The sequence below is a fragment of the Epinephelus fuscoguttatus genome, linkage group LG11 (assembly GCF_011397635.1).
Source record: "Epinephelus fuscoguttatus linkage group LG11, E.fuscoguttatus.final_Chr_v1".
In the NCBI taxonomy this organism is placed as follows: domain Eukaryota; kingdom Metazoa; phylum Chordata; class Actinopteri; order Perciformes; family Serranidae; genus Epinephelus; species Epinephelus fuscoguttatus.
In genome coordinates this window covers 39,833,677-39,856,676 of record NC_064762.1, presented here as the reverse complement: position 1 = coordinate 39,856,676, position 23,000 = coordinate 39,833,677, and the positions used below count along the sequence as shown (strand labels likewise).

General features: G+C 41.0%; 1 protein-coding gene across 4 annotated transcripts in view; it reads right to left on the bottom strand.

Annotated features, from left to right (window-relative positions):
• Positions 1-23,000, bottom strand: part of adgrf3b (adhesion G protein-coupled receptor F3b) — a 54,125-nt gene that overhangs the window by 8,289 nt on the left and 22,836 nt on the right. For 2 of the 4 annotated variants that reach the window (XM_049590647.1, XM_049590649.1), the window contains 6 exons: positions 19,103-19,333; positions 11,351-11,590; positions 11,032-11,169; positions 10,664-10,854; positions 9,154-9,339; positions 1,029-2,336 (listed from right to left, as the gene is read on the bottom strand). In XM_049590647.1, coding sequence (XP_049446604.1) covers positions 1,029-2,336; positions 9,154-9,339; positions 10,664-10,854; positions 11,032-11,169; positions 11,351-11,590; positions 19,103-19,333 — 2,294 coding nt within the window. The remainder of the gene's footprint in view (positions 1-1,028; positions 2,337-9,153; positions 9,340-10,663; positions 10,855-11,031; positions 11,170-11,350; positions 11,591-19,102; positions 19,334-23,000) is intronic. The other 2 variants (XM_049590650.1, XM_049590648.1) reach the window with 2 other exon arrangements.

The following is a 23,000-nucleotide window of genomic DNA, read 5'->3' as shown; positions in this document are numbered from 1 at the left end:
TCCGTCCACAGTCTCTCATCCACCAACACTACCATTATATCTTACACAAGGACAGCACACTAGTTCAGCTAATAGCGAATTGTTACTAATAAGCTCAAATGACAGCTGTCTGTATGGAGACTAACTTAGTTTGACACTTATCTTAAAATACTTTTAAACTTAGCTGCTGGCTGAGACAAACAGCCCCAACTCTCTACACCAGCATGTAACCAGCCAGGTAGCGGAGCCAAATACAGGGCACATGCTGAATCATCTACGTCACCATGCTAATTTGAATACATTTTCCGGAACTTTGAGGTGTGGTGAAAACGCAAACCACACAGATTACCAGGAATTCTTTTACCTAGGTAAACAAATTCCTGGTAATAAAAGTTCCAGGAAATGTTGGTGGAAAAGTGGCTAATGAGAATTGGAAGGAAAACGTTAGCATGTCCAGAGCATCACCCATATGTTAGGGTGAGCTCCTTCATCCCTACATCAAACAGAAATCAATGGTGGAAGGAGATATTTTGTAAAACGAAGATCATGTGGAAATAATAATTTTTTTAAAACAGATGGGAAAGATATTTGTCTTCAGAAATATCTGTATATGTGTAAACAAGGCCTTAGTCTTGAGCCGGTAGCCTAAGCAGAGATAATGAGCTGGCAACAGATTTCTGATCAAGTGACATCACTTGAGGCAATTTGTCAGATTTCACATAGCTCCCTCTGGAGTCAAAAAAGGCTTTATAAAACTTTTGTCACATATGCATTGGTGCACGAGAAGACCCTTGATATGTAGGTGGATTTCTCCTTGAAGCACCAACTCAGTCTTAGTGCCATGGGAATCCCTGGTTACCTCACATGTAAATTATCTCAATAAGTGAAGTAAACAAATTAAATAATAGGTCAATCTGGGGGGAAAAAGCACTGGGATCAGGTTGGGAATCAGTGTCCAATCTGAGCTGAGGTATTGAAGGAGGAAAAGTTAGACTGATAAATCACTAATATCAACATTCTGTTTGGTGTATCGTTTGATGTCAAATTACCTGGAAGGAATTGAGGATGGTGAAACTGTAGAGAACAACTTTATACATGGGATTGGTGTCATCCAGTAGGAGCTGAGCAAAGCCAATGATCCATGTTACTCCAAAAACAGGCGTTAGAAAGACCACCACTTTAAGAATGCTTTTGACTGTCTCCTTGTCATCTGTCTTGCTGCCCTCAGGGGCTGAGGACTTCATTAAAGTAAAAATGACGACCACCATGGAAAAGAGATTTGTCAAAATAACAGTTCCCACAGGGAGGAGGAAAGCATGTATGGAACCCTCCAAGAGTTTTTCATAAACTAGCCAGCAGCCTTTCTTCTTATCATAGTAGGGCTTGTCGGTGTATTTGCAGTACACATAGCTGGATCCCACAATTAAGATTGGGCAAACATAGCCTATGATGCTAGAGAAGAACATGAAGACTCTTTTCCTCAGTGGGCTGAAGACAAAGATGAGCTGGTGGACGAGCATGACACTCAGGCACAGCATCCAGCTGAACATAGCCAAGTAAAACAGGTGTTTGCATACTGTAAGAACTAGGCACCAGGTGTCACTGATCTTCTCAGGATTGCTGGACGCCAGAAAACTGCAGTCAGCAAGCAAGCGAAATATGGAAATGTTCACTATGGCTGTGTGACGGAAATGTGAAAGGTTGGTCTTGACCACAGCTGACCACACTAGAGACTCAATGATGAGGAAGATCAACAAGGAGCAGATGGACACACCAAGGCCCACATTGGTAATGATATCCAGAACATCTGTAGATACATCGCCCTTGGCCATGAGGACAGAAAATGAAGTCAGGTGGTTGCACATGCAGACTGTGTGGTTTACATCAGTTCTGTTGATAAAAAAACATCCGTCAACTGACCATTCGCGCTCAGTGGTGTTCCAGAAGACGCAGCGAGGTTTTCTGTCACTGTGCTGGTTGGGGAACTCTAGTTCAATTTGTAAGGATGAATCATTGTTTTCCTCCAGTGTGGCTGATAGAAGGAGGCTGATAGCTTCTGTTTTAGCAAAGTTGTTATTTAATTTCTCCATTAGATTTTTCACAGCAACAGTTTTCATTATGCCGTTGGTCTTGTTTAGACTTACGTTGACGTCAAACACAGACACATTACAGTCATTACCTGGGCAAATTTGTAGATCTAAATTATCACTTTTGAATTCATTCGTTTTGTTAACCTTGATATTCTTCACAAGACCCTCCACAGACTGCAGGTAATCTGCTGACATTTGCTGAACAGTAGATTCACTGATACTACTCCAGTTCGCGTTCAACATATTGCTTGCTGCATTAACAAAATCCTGAAAGAGAAAAATTAAAAAATCAGTGTTAAGACACATTTTATCAAGGAATGTCCTAAGTCAATCCCCAGACTCCGAAGGTTATGGAGCTTTATCCCTATCTTTATTCAAGAGAGTGGTCTATCAGTTTGAGAGCATTATTTATTGATTTCACGTTCAAAAACCCTGCCCTCGCACTCAAATAACCTCTGCTTGCGCTTGGATCTTCTCTGTTTCTGCTCAAACTGTGTGCTTGCACTCAGATACAGATTTCCTGCTCGAGCTTCGGCTTTTCTCCTCGTGCTCAAACTGTTTCTGTGCGCTTGTGGAATTTCTGCTCTCAGATTTCTGCCTTGCGCTTGGATTTTTTTGTGTTACAACCCTGTCAAAATCCCCAAACCAATAGAATGCCAGATTTACTGTTGACCAATGAAATGATCCCTGCCTTCTTGTGGGCGCGCTTGCCTTAGTTTTAGAGCGTCCTGTCCAGGCAGGTACTCTTTAACCGGGTTCATCCACTCCCACCCTCCAGGGAAAGCCCTGTAAATTAAATGTTTTTCCCTTGCTTTCTTTACCACTTTTGGAATAAAGGGACTGTTAATTTACACACGTGCGCCATATATATATGATATCTTTAAATCTAATACTCTTTGGTCCCAGCTCATCAAACGTCTCTGTTACGTCAGCTTTGGGTCGGCCCAGTGCCGTAGAACATACCCGCCCACATACGGAAGTCGCCACAAAAGGCAGAATTTCATCTCCGCGGTCTTCGTTTGGAACTGAGCTCGCAGGACACAGCATCTCATCGCAGTTGGTTTCAGGTAAGAAAATAGCTTTGTTGTTTATTCTGTGACCGTTTAAAGAGGTTCTTGGTGAGGCACGACTGGGTGTATATAGCACAGGTCCCAACCAGCTAACGTTATCTTTTGTTAGCTGATAGCTAGTTTAGCTCATGTTAGCTAACAGGCTAAAACTGTGGTGTTTTCATTTTAGTTTTCTCTAGTTGATGTTATCTGCTTATCTGGTTATCGTGACCACTCGTTTTGGGTTAAAGAGTAAGTGCCTGGAGCTGCCACCCGTGGTCCCGGGCAGGGCTCGAGACTTGGGATCCACTCACCTATGGTCCCGCCCGGGCCTGACCTCCGCGGCCCCCAGGCCTGACCTCCGCGGCCTGGACGGATGCCCAAGTGTGGGTGAGAGGAGCAGAGAGGAGCGCGGAGGTCAGGCCGGGTGGGCCGACACTGTGTATCCCAGAACGGGTGCCCATGTGTGGGTGAGAGGAGCAGAGAGGACTGCGGAGGTCAAATAGTGAAATTTAAGGATGCCTTCGGTATGTTGTTACTGTGATTTTATGGGCAATTTATCAGTCGAGGTCTCCTCCTCTGCAAAGCAAACGGACCCGGTGGCTATAGGTAATAGCGCAGTTTTGAAACCACTGTTTTTCCGAGATGAAGGACTGATTGTTGAGCTGCTGTTAACAGTTAACGGAGTTAATGCTGGTGTTATGTCCCTACTGGTTTCCAATTTAACTGGTTTCCTTACTGAACAGCTGCAGATGTGCTGTGCCTCCGTCAGCAGATTCGTCACAAATTCACAAACATACACAATAGAGAGCAAGGCTTTCCTCAGGTATTAGTAAATTAAGTCAGCATCAAGGTAACATTTAGATTTGGGCTGACCTGAGACAACTGGTTACCCTCGGCTTGCCTTGAAAATACCCAAACATATTTATCAGTGTTTCTTGGTCTTTTTCCATGAGTCTATAAACATATTCAGTGCCACATTACAGTCTGCACAACACTGCATACTATGACAAAGCCTGTCATGTTTAAAAAGTGACGATCTAACTCGGAAAATGCTCTCAAAATACGCTAAATATATAATGTGTATATATATATATATATATATATATATATACATACAGTATATATATATATGGTATTTTGATATTATTTTATAGCCTATCATTATTATTATTATTATTATTATTATTATTGTTATTATTATTATATATTGTTTAGTAAAATACAATTAACAGACCATGAGCGAGTATAAAAGGAGAATGGACCAGGGGATATTAATTTTGCTTTGTAGCAAGAAAGACAATCCCAGAAAATGATTTCTAACAATACAACTCATGTCCGACGCTGCCCTGTGAACATGAACACATCATGTTCACTGCGTACCTATAGAGATAACAGCATGACGTCACCTCTCTCGGACCATGGCGACATTTCTTTTAGTGTGCGTCCATAAATGTGAGTTTGTTTTTAGAGCTCATATGTCTCCATCAGAGCTAGCTGCCAGGTTGTCATAGAGTGTAATACTATTATTATTGTGTCATGGTAGCTAACGCAAAAACAATTTCGTTTGCTTTTTTAAAATTTCAGCCGACTTTTTTTCTTTTTTTTTTTTTTTTTTTTTTACTTGGTCACAGAAGTCATTTAAAATGCAGTGAAGCATAATACTTAAATTAAAACATACTGATGTAATACTCAAATTAGATTTTTAAAAAGTGCAAGTACACAAATAACTACTCAATTACAGTGACGTGAGTAAATGTAAGTCCTTGCTTTTCACCTCTGTAATGATCCAGTGGCTATAGGCTAAGTGCTTGGTTTTTATTTACATATTAGCCTATTTAGCATATTTTGAGAGCATTTTCCGAGTTAGATCGCTTTTTAAACATGACAGGCTTTTTAAACATGACAGGCTTTGTCATAGTGTGCAGTGTTGTGCAGACTATAATGTGGCACTGAATATGTTTGTAGACTCGTGGAAAAAGAACAAGAAACACTGATAAATATGTTTGGGTATTTTAGGAAAGCCTTGCTCTCTGTGAGTCTCAGTGGTTCAAACAGGAAGATGTGCGGTTTGTGTTATATTGTCTTTTGGTTGACGTGAAATCGAGTCCAGCTCGACGCAAATTTGTGTATATCATATTTTCTTTACTTTCTTTTTTTAATGTCACTGGTACATAGTGCTCACTTACAGAAGCATATTCGCTGTGGTAGCTGTGGGCTGTGACTTTAAAATTGCCAGTAATATGTTGTGTAGGCCTATGTTTGTGAATTTGTGACAAATCTGCTGGCACATCTGCAGCTGTTCGGTAAGGAAACCAGTTAAATTGGAAACCAGTAGGGACATAACACCGGATCCCGTTATTTAACCGTTTCAACACTAAATTAAGCAGAGTGACGGACCCAAAGCCTTCAATCTGGCTAAAATACAGCTAAAATGCTAACAAAAAAAATACAGTGGTGAAGTTGGGATTTGGTTCTTGAAGGTATGTGCTCATCGTCTTTTCTGTCTCTTGCAGGCTGCCAGGAGAAGTGGACTGGCCATCAGATATTGTTTGTGGAAATGTGAAAATAAAGTTTGTCAAATTGACTTTTGTCTCTTCATTGTGCACACTTACACACGAAATATGGTAACAGTCAGCTATTTTTGAATGTTAGCATTGATTTCTCACAGTGAGTGGTGAAATACTTGTAGTTTGAAAGGTCCGACCTAAATGAATAAAGGTCGTAGTTAACGAAGCATATGAATATTAATGAAGGAGCACCCAGTGAGCGCAGCTTCTTTTATTGATCGTTTGAACGTCGCATGGTGGTCATTTTCCATTAAAGGCCGACGTCTCAGCGATGTCTTGGCAATGAGCAAACGCTCTCCCTGCTACATCTTAACGATCTAAACTTGATAAATCGGGCCGACATCGGCCAGATGTGCTATCTGGGGTGAGTGCTGATGTAGAGTACATCATCACTGGGAAATGTAACAGTAAAATCTCTCCACTCACAGGTGTTATAAATATAAATACAACCATTAATTAACCAACTGTCACACTCGCTACGTTGACGCAAACTGACACTATAGTGTTACACCAAGAAGATGGATATTTTCCCCAAAATTACATTTGAATTAAATTACGAGTGGTCGTCAGGAGAGGACGAGGAAAAGGAAAGCCAGGACTCTTCAGTGCAGACCTCCAGGTGTGTTTGAATCCGGCCGTGCCAACATCCAGGTTTGCCAACGTTTCATCAGCCGAACTGGACGAAGTTACACAGTTGCAGATCAATGTAAATACAAAGTAGTTTGAGAGTTCCCTGCGTGCGTAATGCGTTGCCTGGCAACAGACCGGTCCATAACATACTTAAAGAATTTATTACAAAACCTTTTGTTAACATTTCCTTACTCAGCATTGCTGTTTAAGCTGTTGTTGAACTGTTGTATAAAAGCAATATCACACTTGAATTCATGATGTTGGACTGTATATCATCACGGCTGTAATTGTCTTCGACACTCGGCCTGCAGCCTCGTGCCACAGTGCCCATGACCGAATCACAGCCGTGACGATATACATTACAACATCACTCCCTCTTGTGAGATATTGCTTAATTAAATATATATGTATATGTATGTATGTAAGGTTAGGGTTAGCCTAACCCTACCCAACCCTAACCCTAACCCTAAGGGATAATAGTGAGCCAGTGACTGTTGAAAAATAACTCCTGACAGGGGAAGATGGTGGGAGTGGATGAACCCGGTTAAAGATTACCCGCCCGGACGGGATGCTCTAAAACTAAGGCGAGCGCGCCCACAAAGAGGCAGGGATCATTTCATTGGTCAACAGTAAATCTGGCATTCTATTGGTTGGGGGATCCTGACAGGGTTGTTACACAAAATAATCCAAGCACAAGGCAGAAATCTGAGAGCAGAAATTCCAAAAGTGCACAGAAACAGTTTAAGCGTGAGGAGAAAAGCCAAAGCTTGAGCAGGAAATCTGTGCGAGCAACATGGTATCTGAGTGCAAGCAACATGGTATCTGAGTGCAAGCACACTGTTTGAGCAGAAACAGAGCAGATCCAAGCACAAGCAGAGGTTATTTGAGTGCGAGGGCAGGGTTTTTGAATGTGAAATCAATAAATAATGCTCTCAAACTGATAGACCACTCTCTTGAATAAAGATAGGGATAAAGCTCCATAGAAGGTTCTATCGCCTAAGGCTTTACACAAAGCAGTGATTTTGCTGGAAAAAGTAGACAGTTTCATCATATTTTTTTCTAACACAAAATCAATATACTGAAGGGAGTTAAAAGATATTTAAAGTTGGATTATAGAGATGTAATTAAATTTCAATACACTTAAGTACTGCAATATTATATTTTGTGATAATGTCTGCATTCTCATAAATTTGTATCCATTTTTAATTAACAGTTTACATACAAAGATTTATGGCAACAATTCATTTTCTGTTGTGTTTAAACCCCAGACCCCTAGATCCTTCAGCGTTATAATCTATCTTAAGTCTTTTGACTTTTCCACGCCAACGCAACAACATATTGACGGTGTAAACACAAAGAACAGAGGCTTATCTAACAGGTGGTGCACTGCAGGCACTGACACTTCTCCTTACATTAGATTTTTAAAAATCTCAACATACCGCCTTTCTTACAGTATTGCAATCTGTTGCAATATATTGAATCATAACCACTGTATCATGAAACATATCATATCGCCAGATTCTTGCCAATACACAGCACTAGTGCTAGATATCCAGAAATTAGTCAGCTGAAAACCTGACACTATCTCCTACACATTAAAATGTTGGTCTTCGCTGCAGTAAAGTTTGATTAACAAACAAACAAACAAAAAAAAATTAACATGGGAAATCTGAACCAGTGCTATTTTTCCCGATGTTATAAAATGCAATGGCACTCATCAACGCCAACGCAAAAGTAACAGCATAATGTAATGAGCCTGAAAGTCCCCATGGAGCTCATTGGGTCGAACACACAAGGACTGTTTGCTTCCTGTGTGAATGTTGAGCCAAATCATTATGGGGTTTTTTTTTTTTTTTTGCAACTATGCATCTCTTGAGCAGAAAGTGTACATTTCCTGTGAAAACATAAGTGTATTTTGAAAAGACAATGCATGTAACAAGTGTAAATTGATATAGCATCCCAGAATGACAATAGCAGCCACAGGAAGATACCTAGCACCTCATATGTAGACATAGAGACACAGACAAAGTTTGTAGATGAATTGGGGATATATGATAAGTTAGGGTGAAAATGCGATACCATACGCTGAGGATGACTATGAAATGTCATGAAAAGCTTTGGGGAAAAAACAAACAACCTATGTGGGTCTCCTGCTGCTGTTATCATTAGTCATACTTCTGTTGTTATTATACACATGATTATTGTCACATATGTATACTATCAGATATTAATATATACGTTCAACATATTGTACCACAGTAGCCGTAATTATTATTATAATATTATTACTTTAATTAATGTTGTTGTAAGCTAATATCATTACCGTCTGTCCTGCATCTCTCTCCGTCTCTCTCTCTCTTTCTGTCTCATTGTGACATACGGATTACTGTTACTGTATTATGTTGATCTGTTCTGTACGACATCTATTGCACATCTGTCCGTCCTGGAAGAGGGATCCCTCCTCAGTTCTTCCTGAGGTTTCTACCATTTTTTTCCCCGTTAAAGGTTTCTTTGGGGAGTTTTTCCTGAACCGCTGTGAGGGTCCTAAGGACAGAGGGATGTCGTATGCTGAAAGGCTCTGTGAGGCAAATTGTGATTTGTGATACTGGGCTTTATAAATAAAATTGATTGACTGATTGATTGATTGACACATCCAGTCCTGTTGGCGGCAGTTAACTGCATAATCAGTTCTTAATAAAATTGATTGATTGATTGATTGATTGGGCTCTTGTAAAGATTTTTTTTCAAACTGCTGTTTCTAAGGTCAAGCATGAACCTTCAGACATAAAACTCCACATATATTACAGTAAAATATATTAATCATCAGGGACTTACCGGCAAGACATCCTCTTGCAAGGCAAAATTTTCTGATGCACTGGCCATCACCTTAAGAACAGTGATGGAAGCGCTTATGTCAGCAATTAAGTTATCAGAATCAGATGTTAATGTAGAGCTGTTCTTAAGTCCTTCAAATATATTCTTGGCCTCCTTCTGTGTAGCCCCAAGTCCCTTTGCAAAGTTCTAGAAATAAAAAAAAACAATATCTCCTGTTACCAACTTGCAAAAGCACACAAATTACATCCTCATTCAAAATGTTGATGGAGTCTTAACAGTGGTGACCTTGGAATCATGAGGTTCCATCTGTGATCTGAGTTGATTTGAGATACTAATGTTCAACATTTTCAACTGATATAGGCTACATAAAAAATCTCTTTATTTGTCAAAATAACAGGCATCCTAAAATGACTCTGAATACATGAATTTAAAATCCTTTTATATTTTAAAAGGTATTTTCAAGATCAAGTGGACAAATAGAACCCTTTTAATAATAACTCATTTATCTCTTTGAATTTTAAGGCTTTATCAGCTAAGTCTTAGCAAATAGATGACTGTCTACTTTTTTCAACAAAATCATTGTTTTGTGTAAATCCTTAGCAGCTAAAGCTTTATGATTTTGTTGGAAAAAGTTCACTGTTTAATCATATTTGTGTTAATATACAAAGCGATGTATTCATTATTAATGAGAATTATGAGATATTTAGAGTTAGCCTTAGATCCAGTGTTAATTTTGACAGCTATTTTAGATTTGGTCTTAGCCTTGAGATGAAAATGCTTATTAGTTTTAGTCACAATTTAGTCATTTTTATCCTACATAGTCATAGTAAATGAAAATTTAAAACATTTTAGATGATGAAAATTCATTGCATTTTAGTCAACTTTTAGTCATTATATTTTCTACATGTTTTTTTAATCCTTAAACCGTTCCAGTTAATTCATGCATCAGAAATTAGAATCAGGTGACAGTTGTATAAAAATTGCTTTAGACAATTTTTGTTTGAAAGGTTTAAGTTCAGTTGCTATTAATGTAACATCACGTGACATACATCATGTGACATGACATACATCATATGCAGTAGCTGCTGCTGTGGGAGTGGGAGTTCTACTGGAGACAGTTAGTGATGGGGCTAACTGTTAGCATCCCATGTTTAACATTACCTAATGATTATTAACAGGTTTAATGGTTGAGTAGAGCCGCCACAGTGTTGGTGTGAGTTTGTTGTTATCATTTCATGGCTTGGTGTTGGATGTTACTGACTGGGCAGATCTTGAGAAAGTTTGCTGATCCGGCGGGAAGATGGCACAGTGAAAAAAGGATCAAATGATCAAAAGAAATTTTGGGACTACTTGGTAATGGGTTGTTTCAGTCGAAAGTTCTGATACCCAGCCCTACTTATAAAAAATGTTGAGAACATCGACTATTCCCATATGACTAAGCATTGTTATACAAAAAAAGTCAGATAGAAGCTCATAATTTTTAGGTCATGAGCTGTAATGCCACACTCACATCTGCAGAATTTAACACATTGTTCAACTCTTTACTGATGCAATTGGAGATCACCGACTGCCAAACAGAATTCTCATTACAAGTGCGTGACTTATCGCCAACCCTGCCCTCTGTACATGTTTGAATTGTCACTGTGTTTCCGGCTGGAGTTGTTGGCCAAGGGTTCTCTTCACGGCAAGTTTTGTCACCCTCTTGGAGAAAAATACAAGAAATCATTAGCTGATGCAAAAGGCATTGCAAATAAATAGAATAAACTAAGTTATAAATTATTCTGACAATGTGACAATATATTTTATTATACCGTAGCCTAAATTGAATAAAAAAACAGCAGATTAAATAGAATTAAAAGTATTCACAATTTCAGTTACCATGTATTACTGGGATAGCCACACTTGCAGATTTTTCTTGGTTCTTCGTGTTCTTAAAAGTGACATTAACACTTTGTTGGGCATTACTTTCGCAGTCGACAGAAACATTAAAAGTATAGACCAGATTATCTCCATCAGCTGTAAAGAAAGATGAATTGTAGTTTCAGGGTCAGGTTTGTGGTTGTAGAAATATACATGCATTTTGCAAAAGTATTGTGAATTTAAATCTGCATTGATATTATCAATTAAAGTAGTGTTGTATGCTGTAGCCAACATAAGGAGGGAAAAAGGACAGATAGATACTATAAGTTTGTCTTACTCTTGTTATTTGAAGTAGACTGATTGTCTTCCATGTAGGTCCACCAAACTTTATAGGTCTCATTGCTTTTAAGGATGGTGGCACTGGCCATTATATTCAGAGCCGAAGTCTGTTTAGAGCTACAGTCTGCTGTAAGAGGGTTGATCATCATGGTGATCTCATCAGGTAGGAGTGCCACTTTCAGCTCTGTCTTGGCCGTGTGCCTGACTGACCCCTTGGTGAATCCGCACTCGTATAAGCCTGCAGGGGACATGATGAAAAAAACAGATGACTCAAATCAGAAGTGTCACTAGCAGATTTGTCTTGGAATTCAACAATTCCAATAAACAGAAATGCTAAAACTAAAAGCAGAGTCCGTGTAGACACAGAACCACAGCTCCCTGTTTTCTGCTGCCGCAGGGAGGGAAAATAAGACACCATTGTGCACTGTGGGCAACTGTATGGCCAGTTCTGGCAAAATACTATTTTGGAATTGCGACAGACCTGTGGAGACTGACTGCAGACCTTCATTTTAAGTGTGTGATTTATCTTGGCTTCATGTGATTGGAGAAAAACTGCTAGGAGGCTAAACTAGGCTAATTTAAAATCTAAAATGCCATAGGCTATTGTTAGCATGTGGTATTAGTGTGGAAAACATGTCTAGGATAAGACAATACAATCCGTGTATCATTCGTTCATTCGTTTTTCAAAATAAAACCAAATATGAAAAAACAAAATAAAGACTTGTTTTTTCAATATTTGTTTCCAGAACCAAAATGAAAAAACCAATAACGACTCATTTTCCGTTTTCCGATTTTCTGTTTAAATGAAAAATGGAAAAAACGGATAATGGACCGGATTTGGGCCTTTCATGCACTTTCAATATTTTCATCTGTCCGGAAACCAAGTTTTTTTCTTTTGCAAGCACTGGTTTCTTGTCGGACCGGTCAGAATGACAACTACATCTGGTTCATTGAAGCTAACGCTTTGGCAACCGCTGCGTGTGGAGGCTGCAAATTTGGAGAAATTGTTCAATATGCTATGAAGACTACACTCCTACACCACGTCGGCACTATCCACTAAGCTACCGACGCCCCTATTGCTGCCGGTTTCATCACCTGGTCAGGAGTGTAGTCTGTACGCAGCATGCGCAGACCCTATGCACAGAGGCACCGCCTCGCCGCAGCGGTCGCGGGCTCGATCCCAGCCTGCAGCCCGTGTCATTCCCCCATTCTCTATTTCCCCACTTCATGCTGTCCTAAAGCAACAGGCCAAATAGATAATCTTTTAAAAAACAGCAGTAATAATGCTATAATTTCGTGTAGAGTTTCAGCTTTTTGCAGTTTACACATGGCCATATGTTTGTGAATGTAACCATGTGTACAAGATGTGTATATAATGTAGATAAAAATGTTTGCACTCTTATACAGTGATTTCTTTTTTCTACACCAGGTGATGAAAGCAGCAGTAGGCTAGTACTGACAACAGGAGCAGCAGCGATGAAGACTGATGGAAATCACGATGCTCTTCCTAGCACTAGTGTTCTAAGTGAAAAGCTTGAGCTCTGTTTCACATTGGATTATAATAGTTGGTGTTGTAGTCAGGACATGGAAAATAATTGTGTGGCATCAATAAAATATACATACCTGAGATGGGAAATGTGTTTTAATATTATTATTATTATTATTATTATTTATTTATTTTTTACCATCTATGCTGCCGTTATGGCTGACTGTGGCGAATTCGTGAGTCGCGACAAACATAAATCTTCAAATAGCGTAAAAATTACTCGCCACATGAAGTCTATTCCAATATGTCAGCTGTAGAAGCAAACAGTAAGCTGGCACGTATTGTTACCTTAGCACAACTTACAGCATATTGAACAATTTCTCCAAAGTTGCAGCCTCCACATGCAGCGGTTGTTAGCCAAAGCGTTAGCTTCAATGAACCGGATGTAGTTGTCACTCCGACCAGTCCAACAAGAAACCAGTGCTTGCAAAAGAAAAAAACTTGGCTTGTTTTTTCATATTTGGTTTTATTTTGAAAAACGAATGAACTAATGGGGCAGCACGGTGGTGTGGTGGTTAGCACTCTCGCCTCACAGCAAGAGGGTTGCTGGTTCGATCCCGGGCGTGGGAGCCCTTCTGTGTGGAGTTTGCATGTTCCGGCTTCCTCCCACAGTCCAAAGACATGCAGATTGGGGACTAGGTTAATTGGTGACTCTAAATTGTCCGTAGGTGTGAATGTGAGCGTGAATGGTTGTTTGTCTCTATGTGTCAGCCCTGCGATAGTCTGGCGACCTGTCCAGGGTGTACCCTGCCTCTCGCCCGATGTCAGCTGGGATAGGCTCCAGCCCCCCTGCGACCCTAAACAGGATGAAGCGGTTAGAAGATGAATGAATGAATGAATGAATGAATGAATGAATGAACGAATGATACACGGATTCAATACATCTGTCAGTGAACCTTGTGAGTAGTAATTTAACCAGATATGTAATGTCTCCTTTGTTAAATGCTGCTGTTGTCCTTTGCTTCATATGAATAGAGGAAAACTCTGCTAGCCACTAGGCTAATTAATACAATGTAAAATGCCTTAGGCTTGTGCTTATCATGTTAGCATGTTGTAATTGTGGGAAACATGTGTCCAGCAAAAGACAAATGCTTTGTATGGGAATCTTGCAAGTTATTATGACGCTGATTTGTGTACTTGTGTTTTAAAGAGTTTTGATCAAGCCACGTTTAATGTGTATTGTAGGTGTCTTTTGAGTGTGTTTGAGTCAGACTTGAGTCAGACAGCACTTCACAGAAACCCCATCTCCTTCTCGTGTTTTGCTATGTGCTTAGAATGTCTGGTTTGTGCACAAATGGTGAATAAAATCTTTGACTTTGACTTTGACTTTGTTTTGGCAGGTATAATTGCAGAACCAAAGATACACCACTACACATCTTACTATATCTTACTATATAATCTGTTCCACGTTTTTCTCCTCACTGACTTGGTCAATCTATGTTAAATTTGGCACAGTGGTAGAGGGTAATGGGAGGATGCGAATGAAGCAATATTACATCAATTGGCCAAAGGGGGGCGCTAAAGCAAGCGATTGAAATTGCAAACTTTGAATGGGCATATCTCATGCCCCGTATGTCATAGAGACATGAAACTTTGCACAGAGATGCCTCTCCTCATGAGGAACAAATTTGCCTCAAGAACCCATAACTTCTGGTTATATAGATTTTCCACCATTTTGAATTTTTTGAAAAACGCTTAAAATCGATCTCTTCCTAGGAAGTTTGACCGATCTGCATGAAACTGGGTGAACATAATCTAGGGACCAATATCTAAAGTTCCCTCTTGGCAAAAGTTGGAAAACTTACTAAAACTGAGCTTCTATAAGGCAATGAATAATGAGGAGGGCGTGGCTCATCACATAAACCTCTCAAGGATTTCACCGATCACCACGCAACTTTGTAGGCATGTGACCACACATAATCTGAGGGGACCCCTCCATTATTGACTTGATCAAACAAAATGGGGCCACAAGATAGCTAATTTCTTATCTGACTTGGTGTGTCAGGGCCTTAAGTCATGGTGCCGCACTCATATAAAAGAAATAAATCTAAAAGTCAAGATAACGAAAGTTTCATTGCATTCATTTGATTCCCAATCAAAACACTGTGATAAGAATTGCTTCATCTTATTAATATGGACTTCAAAACTGTTTTGAAATGCAAAATAATGGAATTTGTAATGTGATAAAAAATTTGATTAATCATGTTAAACTGTTGAAACTTCAAAAAAGCTAAATCATTTGACTGCCTAGCATAAATACATTTAACTGTTTTCATTTATGTTCATAATTAATCTGGAAAGTAAACAACAGTTTTTGAGGTACACGTTAAAGTAATGTGAGTAAGGTGCCAGACGGGGAAAACGTTCCGAGGTTTGTTTCGCAGTATCTTGAAGAGCTGCTGCCTGTGACATTCAACAACATGGATATCTCCAACTTACTTCGCAAGATGGAGTGGCTGCATAGTGAGGTCTGCGCCCTGAGACACGCAGTAAAACTCCAGACTGATGTCGGCGAGGACTTGCGCTCTGTGCCCTCCAGCATTGAGAGCAGAGTTGCTGTATTGGAGACACGGCTGCCGCAGACCCGAGTCGAGGGCGCTGGTCTGGATTGGACAAATGACGGTGGATTTATCGGACCCAGCGTGCATGCTGGGGCTGGGGATCGCTCCAGGGGAGACCTGTCTACGACTGCTGCCGGCTCAGTGGACAAATTTGTGGCTAGTGGTTCGTCATCAACCTCACCTACAGCGATGACAGATGACGCGCACGACATGGGGACCGGGAGCCCAGAAGGTAACGTTACAGCTGCACCTCTGAACTCACCGAAATGGAGTTACATGTTGTGAAAAGGCCGGTGCAAGAGGTCTGAGAATCGAGCAGAGCTGATGAAGCAACGCACGGTGAACGGTGGCGGTGCCTAGAAGAGGCCCAAGCCTATCGTTGTCACGGGAGCACAAAGTAATATCAAGGTGGTACGAATGAAGCTGGTAAGCGTTTTTGCCACCAAACAACAACCTTGAAGCAGTGACACTAGCTAATTATCTCAAAGATAAACTTGGCCGTGATGTTTTGTGTGAACACATTAGCGCTGTCAACACTAGATACAGCTCTTTTAAAGTGTGTGTGGAATGTAAAGAAGTGACAGAGATATAGACCTGAACTATGGCCTGAGGGCTCTGTCGTGCGGCAATATTATGAGCCACAAAAGACAGGTGCTACAGGGTCCAGCAAGACCACCTCCACACTTGCTGATGCTGCAGTGTCCGCCAGAGATGCCGCTGCGCTATCTTCATAAGAGACTATGCGTGTGGTGTCATATAACTGTCGTGGGTTGTGTGTTGGCAATGGTGCAGCCGATAAGGCTCTTAGTCATAGACAATCTTCTCCAAAGATGGGATATTTTATGTTTACAAGAAACGTTTTAGCTAAGCAGGACTTAGGAAAATTGAACTGTTTTGATGTGAACTTTCACGGTGCTGGGGAATCCACAACTGATCTTACTATAGGAATAGTGAGAAGGAGGGTACCAGGGGAGTGTGGCCATCCTGTGGCACAAAAAGTTGGACGCTGTAATAAATGTCATCCGGACTGAGGTTGACTGGTGTATTGCTGTTCAACTTAAGTTTGGAAACAAGAATCTTATTATTCTTAATGTTTATACGCCATATGAGTGTCCACAGAATGAACATATTTACATGGACGGGCTTGGTTTTATTAACTCCTTCATTCAGGAGCATAATTTTACTAATGTGTGTGTAGTTGGTGATATGAATGCTGACCTCTCAGATGGCCAGTCCTAATTTGCCAAGCATATGCTACAATTTTGTGAGGACAGTAATCTTATTTTATCAATCCAATTGCTCTTACCTTCAGGCAGTTATTCTTATATAAGTGAGGCTTGGCACACAACATCATGGCATCAGTACTGCTGATGCCCATGCAGCTCTACAGTCTATATGGAAATTCTATATGAAACAACCTTGTCTGATCATGTGCCGATTGCTATGATATTTTATGTTGAGTGCCTTCCTGAGCTGACTCATGAAGGGGATGATGGCTGCAAGGCCAAATTAGACTGGACAAAGCTTACAGATGATGACCTATTGACATATTACATGAAAACTAATGTCTGCTTACCCCGAAATGCCATTATGTGTGTAGACGCTAACTGCAAGGACATCTCCCATGGTAAAGCCCTTTGTGACATGTATGGCAGTATTGTGGATGCTGTGTATGAGTCTAGTAAAACATATTTCAGTAGAAGCACTAGTAAGAGACACAACATTAAGCCTGGCTGGTGCAGATATGTGGCAGCACAACACAAAGTAGCTAAAGAGGCCTATAAGGCTTGGGTACTAGCTGGCAGACCCAGGAATGGGCTTGTACTGGAAAATAAAAAGCTTACCAATGCTAGATACAAATATGCTGTCCGTTACATTGCCAAACATGAACAGGCCATGAGAGCGAATGCAATGGCTGATAAGCTATTATGTAATAATATCACTGAGTTTTGGAAGGAGGTGACAGCCTTAAATAAGACCAATATTTCAACCCCCAGTGTCATAGAGGGTATCTCTGATGCTGATAATATAGCCGCAATCTGGCAACAACACTATTCTGCTCTTTTTAATAGCATTAAGAGTACCCCATACATTGTGGAAAGTATAGTGGACAAGGAGACAGTCATCACTTTCAGTGAAGTCTATCAGGCCATAAAACAGCTCTCTGAGAAGAAAGCCAGTGGTTCTAGTTATATCACAGCTGAACACCTTAAATTTGCAAGTCCTAAGGCTGCAGCATTACTTGCCATGTGTTTTACTCGGTTCATGACACATGGGCTGCTGCCTGACTCTATACTGTCTGTCACTCTTGTGCCAGTTATTATGGACAAAGCTGGCAAAGTTGGTAGTATAGACAACTATAGGCCAATTGCTTTAGCCAGCGTGGTATCCAAAGTCCTTGAAAGGATTTTAAGTCACTATATTGACACCACACACAATCAGTTTGGCTTTAAGGCTAAGCTTGGCACACACTAATTGGTTTTATTGATGCCTCTAAGGCATTTGATCGTGTTAACCATTTTAAACTGTTTCAGAAATTACGTCAAAGGGGTGCTCCTGGTAGCATTATAAGGATTTTAGCTATTTGGTATGCCAGACAGAGAATGCAGGTAAAATGGGGTAAATGTCTCTCTTCTTCATTTGGGGTGGCCAATGGAGTACGCCAGGGGGGCTACTTACACCTGCCCTTTTCAACCTGTACATGGATGAACTATCCAAGAAATTGAGTGGGTGTAAAACAGGCTGTATGATTGGTAATACCTTGGTAAATCATTTTATGTATGCTGACGACTTGGCCATTCTCTCACCAAGCACTGCTGACTTTCAGCATTTATTGAATACTTGTTCTGAATATGGGGTAGATGATGTTCAGTACAATGCTAAAAAGAGTGTTGTTTTGATATGTATATCAGAAGGGGACAAAGATCTGTGTTTCTCGAACTTCTATCCGTCTGGTCAAGTATTGAAAGTCTCAAAGAAGACTAAATATTTGGGACACTACATTACTGACAACATGCATGATGATGATGACATCTACAGACAGTGCAGAGTATTATATGCCCAAGCAAACATGTTGACCAGGAAATTTCACATGTGCACACATGATGTTAAAATAAGACTGTTCAAAACATATTGGACCCCTCTGTATACTGCTCCTTTATGGACAGTGTATAAAAAGGCAAGTATGCAGAGACTACAGGTCGCATACAATGATTGTTTTAGAATTCTGCTTAAGAGACCCAGGTCATCCAGCACTAGTCACCTGTTCTGTAATGCAGGGGTCAGCACCCTGAAGGAGTTAAGGATTCTAATGTATACGTTTATTTGCCATCTAGATGAGTCCCAGAACTATATTGTTAATACACTAGTGAGTCCCAGATGTAGTGATGTTAGGTATCACTCACCCCTGTGGAAGCATTGGTACAAGTGTCTCCTAGGGGATAGTCCCCACTGATGTTTTTTTTTGTTTGTTTGTTTGTTTGTTTGTTTGTTTTCTTTTACCCTACTATGTGTCTTGTGTGTGTGTGTCATGATTTGGACCCTGTGTCTGGCTAATAAAGTGATGATGAAACACAAAGTATACCTCTGCAAAAAATAATTTTAATTTCAATTGATTTTTAGCAAGAATCAATTTTGTACTTGCCTGCCCAGATGCCTGTCACCTTCTGGAGTTTGACTGCAACACAAGACATGTTTTCCTTTGTGGTACATTTGTGGTTCAGTTTCACCACACTGCCCTCGCTGAGCTCAAAGCGCCTATCTGGCCTGCTCATGTTCCAGCCACTGCTGTCTGTCTTCTCCTCCAATGTGCATTTCAGTTCAGGCACAGACTCGTAGCACACTGCAAACTCTGGGGACTCTATGGTGACCATTCCTATGCAACACAATAAGTATGATTAAGTTAGAAGTGGTACGGCCTTTTTATGGTACTTTTTACACAGAGTGTGGGCTATAGAGCTGCTACAAAGTCCCTTCTTCATGACTCTTTTGCATTTTTACACAGAAGTTAACAACGGCAGCATCATGCTGCTCCCTTGTGTGATTTTAGACAGCATCCTGGCATCATGGAAAAGAAAGAAACAGCATTGTAACAAAACAGCATCGGCCTCTTGTGTGTAATATAACATACAGTGGTGGAAAAAAGTTTTCGGACACCCCATGCATTTGTGAAATATTGCATTAAGAATCACTCTTAGGTCTTCAAGTGCAATTTCTTTTAGTACAGTCACAGCCAAAATACTAAATACATCCTAAAAAAGCCATTAAAAACTTAAAATTGATTGGTTCCATAAAAATACATAAGAAATTTTGAGTATTGGGTCATTTTGGTACCAGTGATGAAGGTCGTTCTTTTTATTAAAATGACACAATTTTTGTTGCCAAGTTTCGTGTCTACATAAAGCCAGCACATTTGAAAGTTCTTCAGACACAAAAATGGCTAAAACAAGGAACCTAACGCAGGAAACACGCCTGAAGATAAAGATTCTCAGCCAGGAAGGGTACAGCTGCCGCCAGATAGCCAGGAAGTGCAGATGCAGTCCTTCAGCAGTTGGATACACTCTGCAGAAATACAGAGGAACCAACAGCTTGGAAGACAAACCAAGATCTGGGCGTCCAAGGGTTTCTTCAGCAAGAAATGACCGCATCCTGATCCGCATGTGCAGGCAAAACCGCCCAATGACATCACAGGAGCTTCAGCAGCAGTGGTCAAACCAAACTGGTGTCCAGTGTTCCACCCGCACTGTACATGGCCGACCTTTAGATCATGGCTTAAGGTCCTACAAGGCTATCAAGAAGCCCCTGATCAATGAGAGACAGAGGTTAGCCTGGCGTGGTTTGGCCCAGGCACACAAGAACTGGACAGCCAGGAATTGGAAGAAGATTTTGTGGTCAGATGAGTCCAGTTTCCAGCTTTATCTTCCTCCTACTAATGTGAGGGTACGCAGAAGGCCAGGCGAAGCATTATCTCCAGCATGTACAGTACCTACTGTCAAGCATGGTGGAGGCAGTATCATGGTTTGGGGATGCATGAGTGCTGCTGGTGTTGGTCATCTCACTGTCTGTGATGGCACATTGAACTCTACCAAGTATTGTACCATTCTTGAAACCCACATGCTCCCTTCTGCGCGTGCACTGTTCCGTTGAGGTAAAAACTGGATGTTTCAACAAGATAATGCCCCTTGCCACACATCCAAGGCCAGTAGAACTTGGCTGCAGGAGCACAGTATCCAGGTCTTAGAGTGGCCAGCTCAATCCCTGGACATGAGCCCCATTGAAAATCTGTGGTGGATTATCAAAAGGTCTGTTTCAAAGCATAAACCAAAGAATTTAGAAGAATTAAAAGCAGTAATTCAAGAAGAATGGGACAAGATTACCCCTCAACAGTGTGAAAGGCTCGTGGGGAACATGCCAGCCAGGATTAGAGCTCTACTACGTGCCAATGGCAGGACTACTAAATATTAATTTGATGATGTGATGGTTTATTTATTTTTTGTTCAGTTTTGTACACATTCTCTGTTATTTGTTGACTTTGATACCGACAATGTTGAGAACTGACATACTGAAACTGTCAAGAATTTAGTTTTGTTAGTTTTTCTTGTAAACAATAAACAAAAAAATATAATTTGTATTTGTTTGTATCTGTCTAATGCAGCCACACCTTTTGAAACACAAAAAAGATTTTTCCACAAATATTTCATGATAATATTTGAGATTGTGTAAAATTTTAAGGGTGTCCGAAAACTTTTTTCCACCACTGTAAATGTGTGTTGGCAGAGCAGTATTAACATTAACAGTGGCGTGAACATTGCAGTAACAATCATTCAACAATCATCCCTGTTATATTGTGGCTGATCTTGTCTCCTGCTCGGAGGGTAAGGCTCCTGGACCTCATTGTTTTCCCAATTTGTGGACATTTTCAGCCGCTGTTCTTCTTCTTTGAGTTAGCAGCTAACTGCTAATTTTAAAATCATCCTCGGAGGGTTGCATACCTAAGACGTCGTGAAAACATCACACCTGTGCTGCCCATGATCCCATCCTGCTGGCTATCTTGTAGGGTTGTCAAAAGTATCGATACTCAAACGCTGTATCTGGATACAATACTAATTTACAAAAGTATCGATACTAACAGTGCACGCCACCTCAGCGCCTGTCGGGTGCGCGCGACGGGTCCGACAGACACGCGCTGTGCAGGCAGCGTCTGGCAGGCACAGAGCCCTCGCTGCAACCTGGCTTGTTGTCTTCGCTGTAATATGGCCAGTGCGGCTGCAGGAGGATCAGAGCAGCCAGTTTTGGTCAAGAATGACAAAGGAAAAAGCGTTCTTTGGCAATATTTAGTGAAGTGAACACAGCACGCTGCAGACGGCAGGTATAGCCCCTCCCCTCACTAGCAGCTGAGCAGCTGGTGTCGCCAGCATCAAACTAAAATATAACTTCTAACATTAATGTGGGAGCTAAGCAGATTGAAGCGGAAAAAAGGTTTGGTTCCTCCCGTAACCCCTGGTTCTCTGATCACATAGTGAGGTAGAAACAGGAGCATCCTGGGTTAGGCTCGTGGGTTGCTTGTGTGACTTACTCCTAATCTGGCGCCTGCCCTGTCGGCGACTCGCTACCTGGTGTTGTGTGTTTTTCTTTGTTTTTCGTAACTCTTTTTAATATCCTTTTATCTGTTACTGTGGTAGATGTGTGGTTCAATACAAAGAGTAAGATGCCGGGACTAAAAGAGTGCGCCTTTGGACTGTTCTTGTGGCTTTTTTTGTGGACTGAATTTGTTTGTTTGGCTGTGCAAGCCCAAGCGATGACAACAACAGCGGCAACCACGTACACTTACAGCCTGGATGAATTGTACTACATTCGGGATGCAATGGTGATTGTAAGCCCTCATTGGATATAGCCTACCCCCAGAGCTGAAACGAAGGAAAAGAGGCCGACGAAGCGGCTTACGTGTCAGGGCCAGGCTGAGGAAATTTAAGCCTGTCCTGCCTTCGGTGATAATGGGTAATGTGCGCTCCTCAGTGAACAAAGTTGACGAACTTGCAGCTCTTCTGAAGTATGATCGTCTGTTTCAGCAAAGCAGCCTGTTATGTTTTACGGAGTCTTGACTAAATGACAGCATTCCTGCGGCATACACGGAAATGGATGGTTTCTCAGCGTTCGGACTGGATAGGGATTGTGAGAAAACAGGCAAGAAGACAGGAGGAGGGGTGTGCCTGTATGTGAACGAGCAGTGGTGTCACTCTGGGCATATCACTGTGAAGGTAAGTGTGTGTGAGGAGAACACTGAACTGCTGGCAGTGAGTTGCAGACCATACTATCTCCCTCGTGAATTCTCTAACGTCATTGTCATGGTTACATACATCCCACCATCTGCTAATGCCAAACTGGCAAATGACACAATAGTTAGAGCTGCTCAAGTCACACACACCAGACGCTCTTGTGATTATAAACGCAGATTTCAACCACTGTACCTTCTCCTCCTCACTGCCTTCTTTCAGACAGTTTGTCACCTGCCCAACAAGAAATGACAGAACTACTGATTTGTT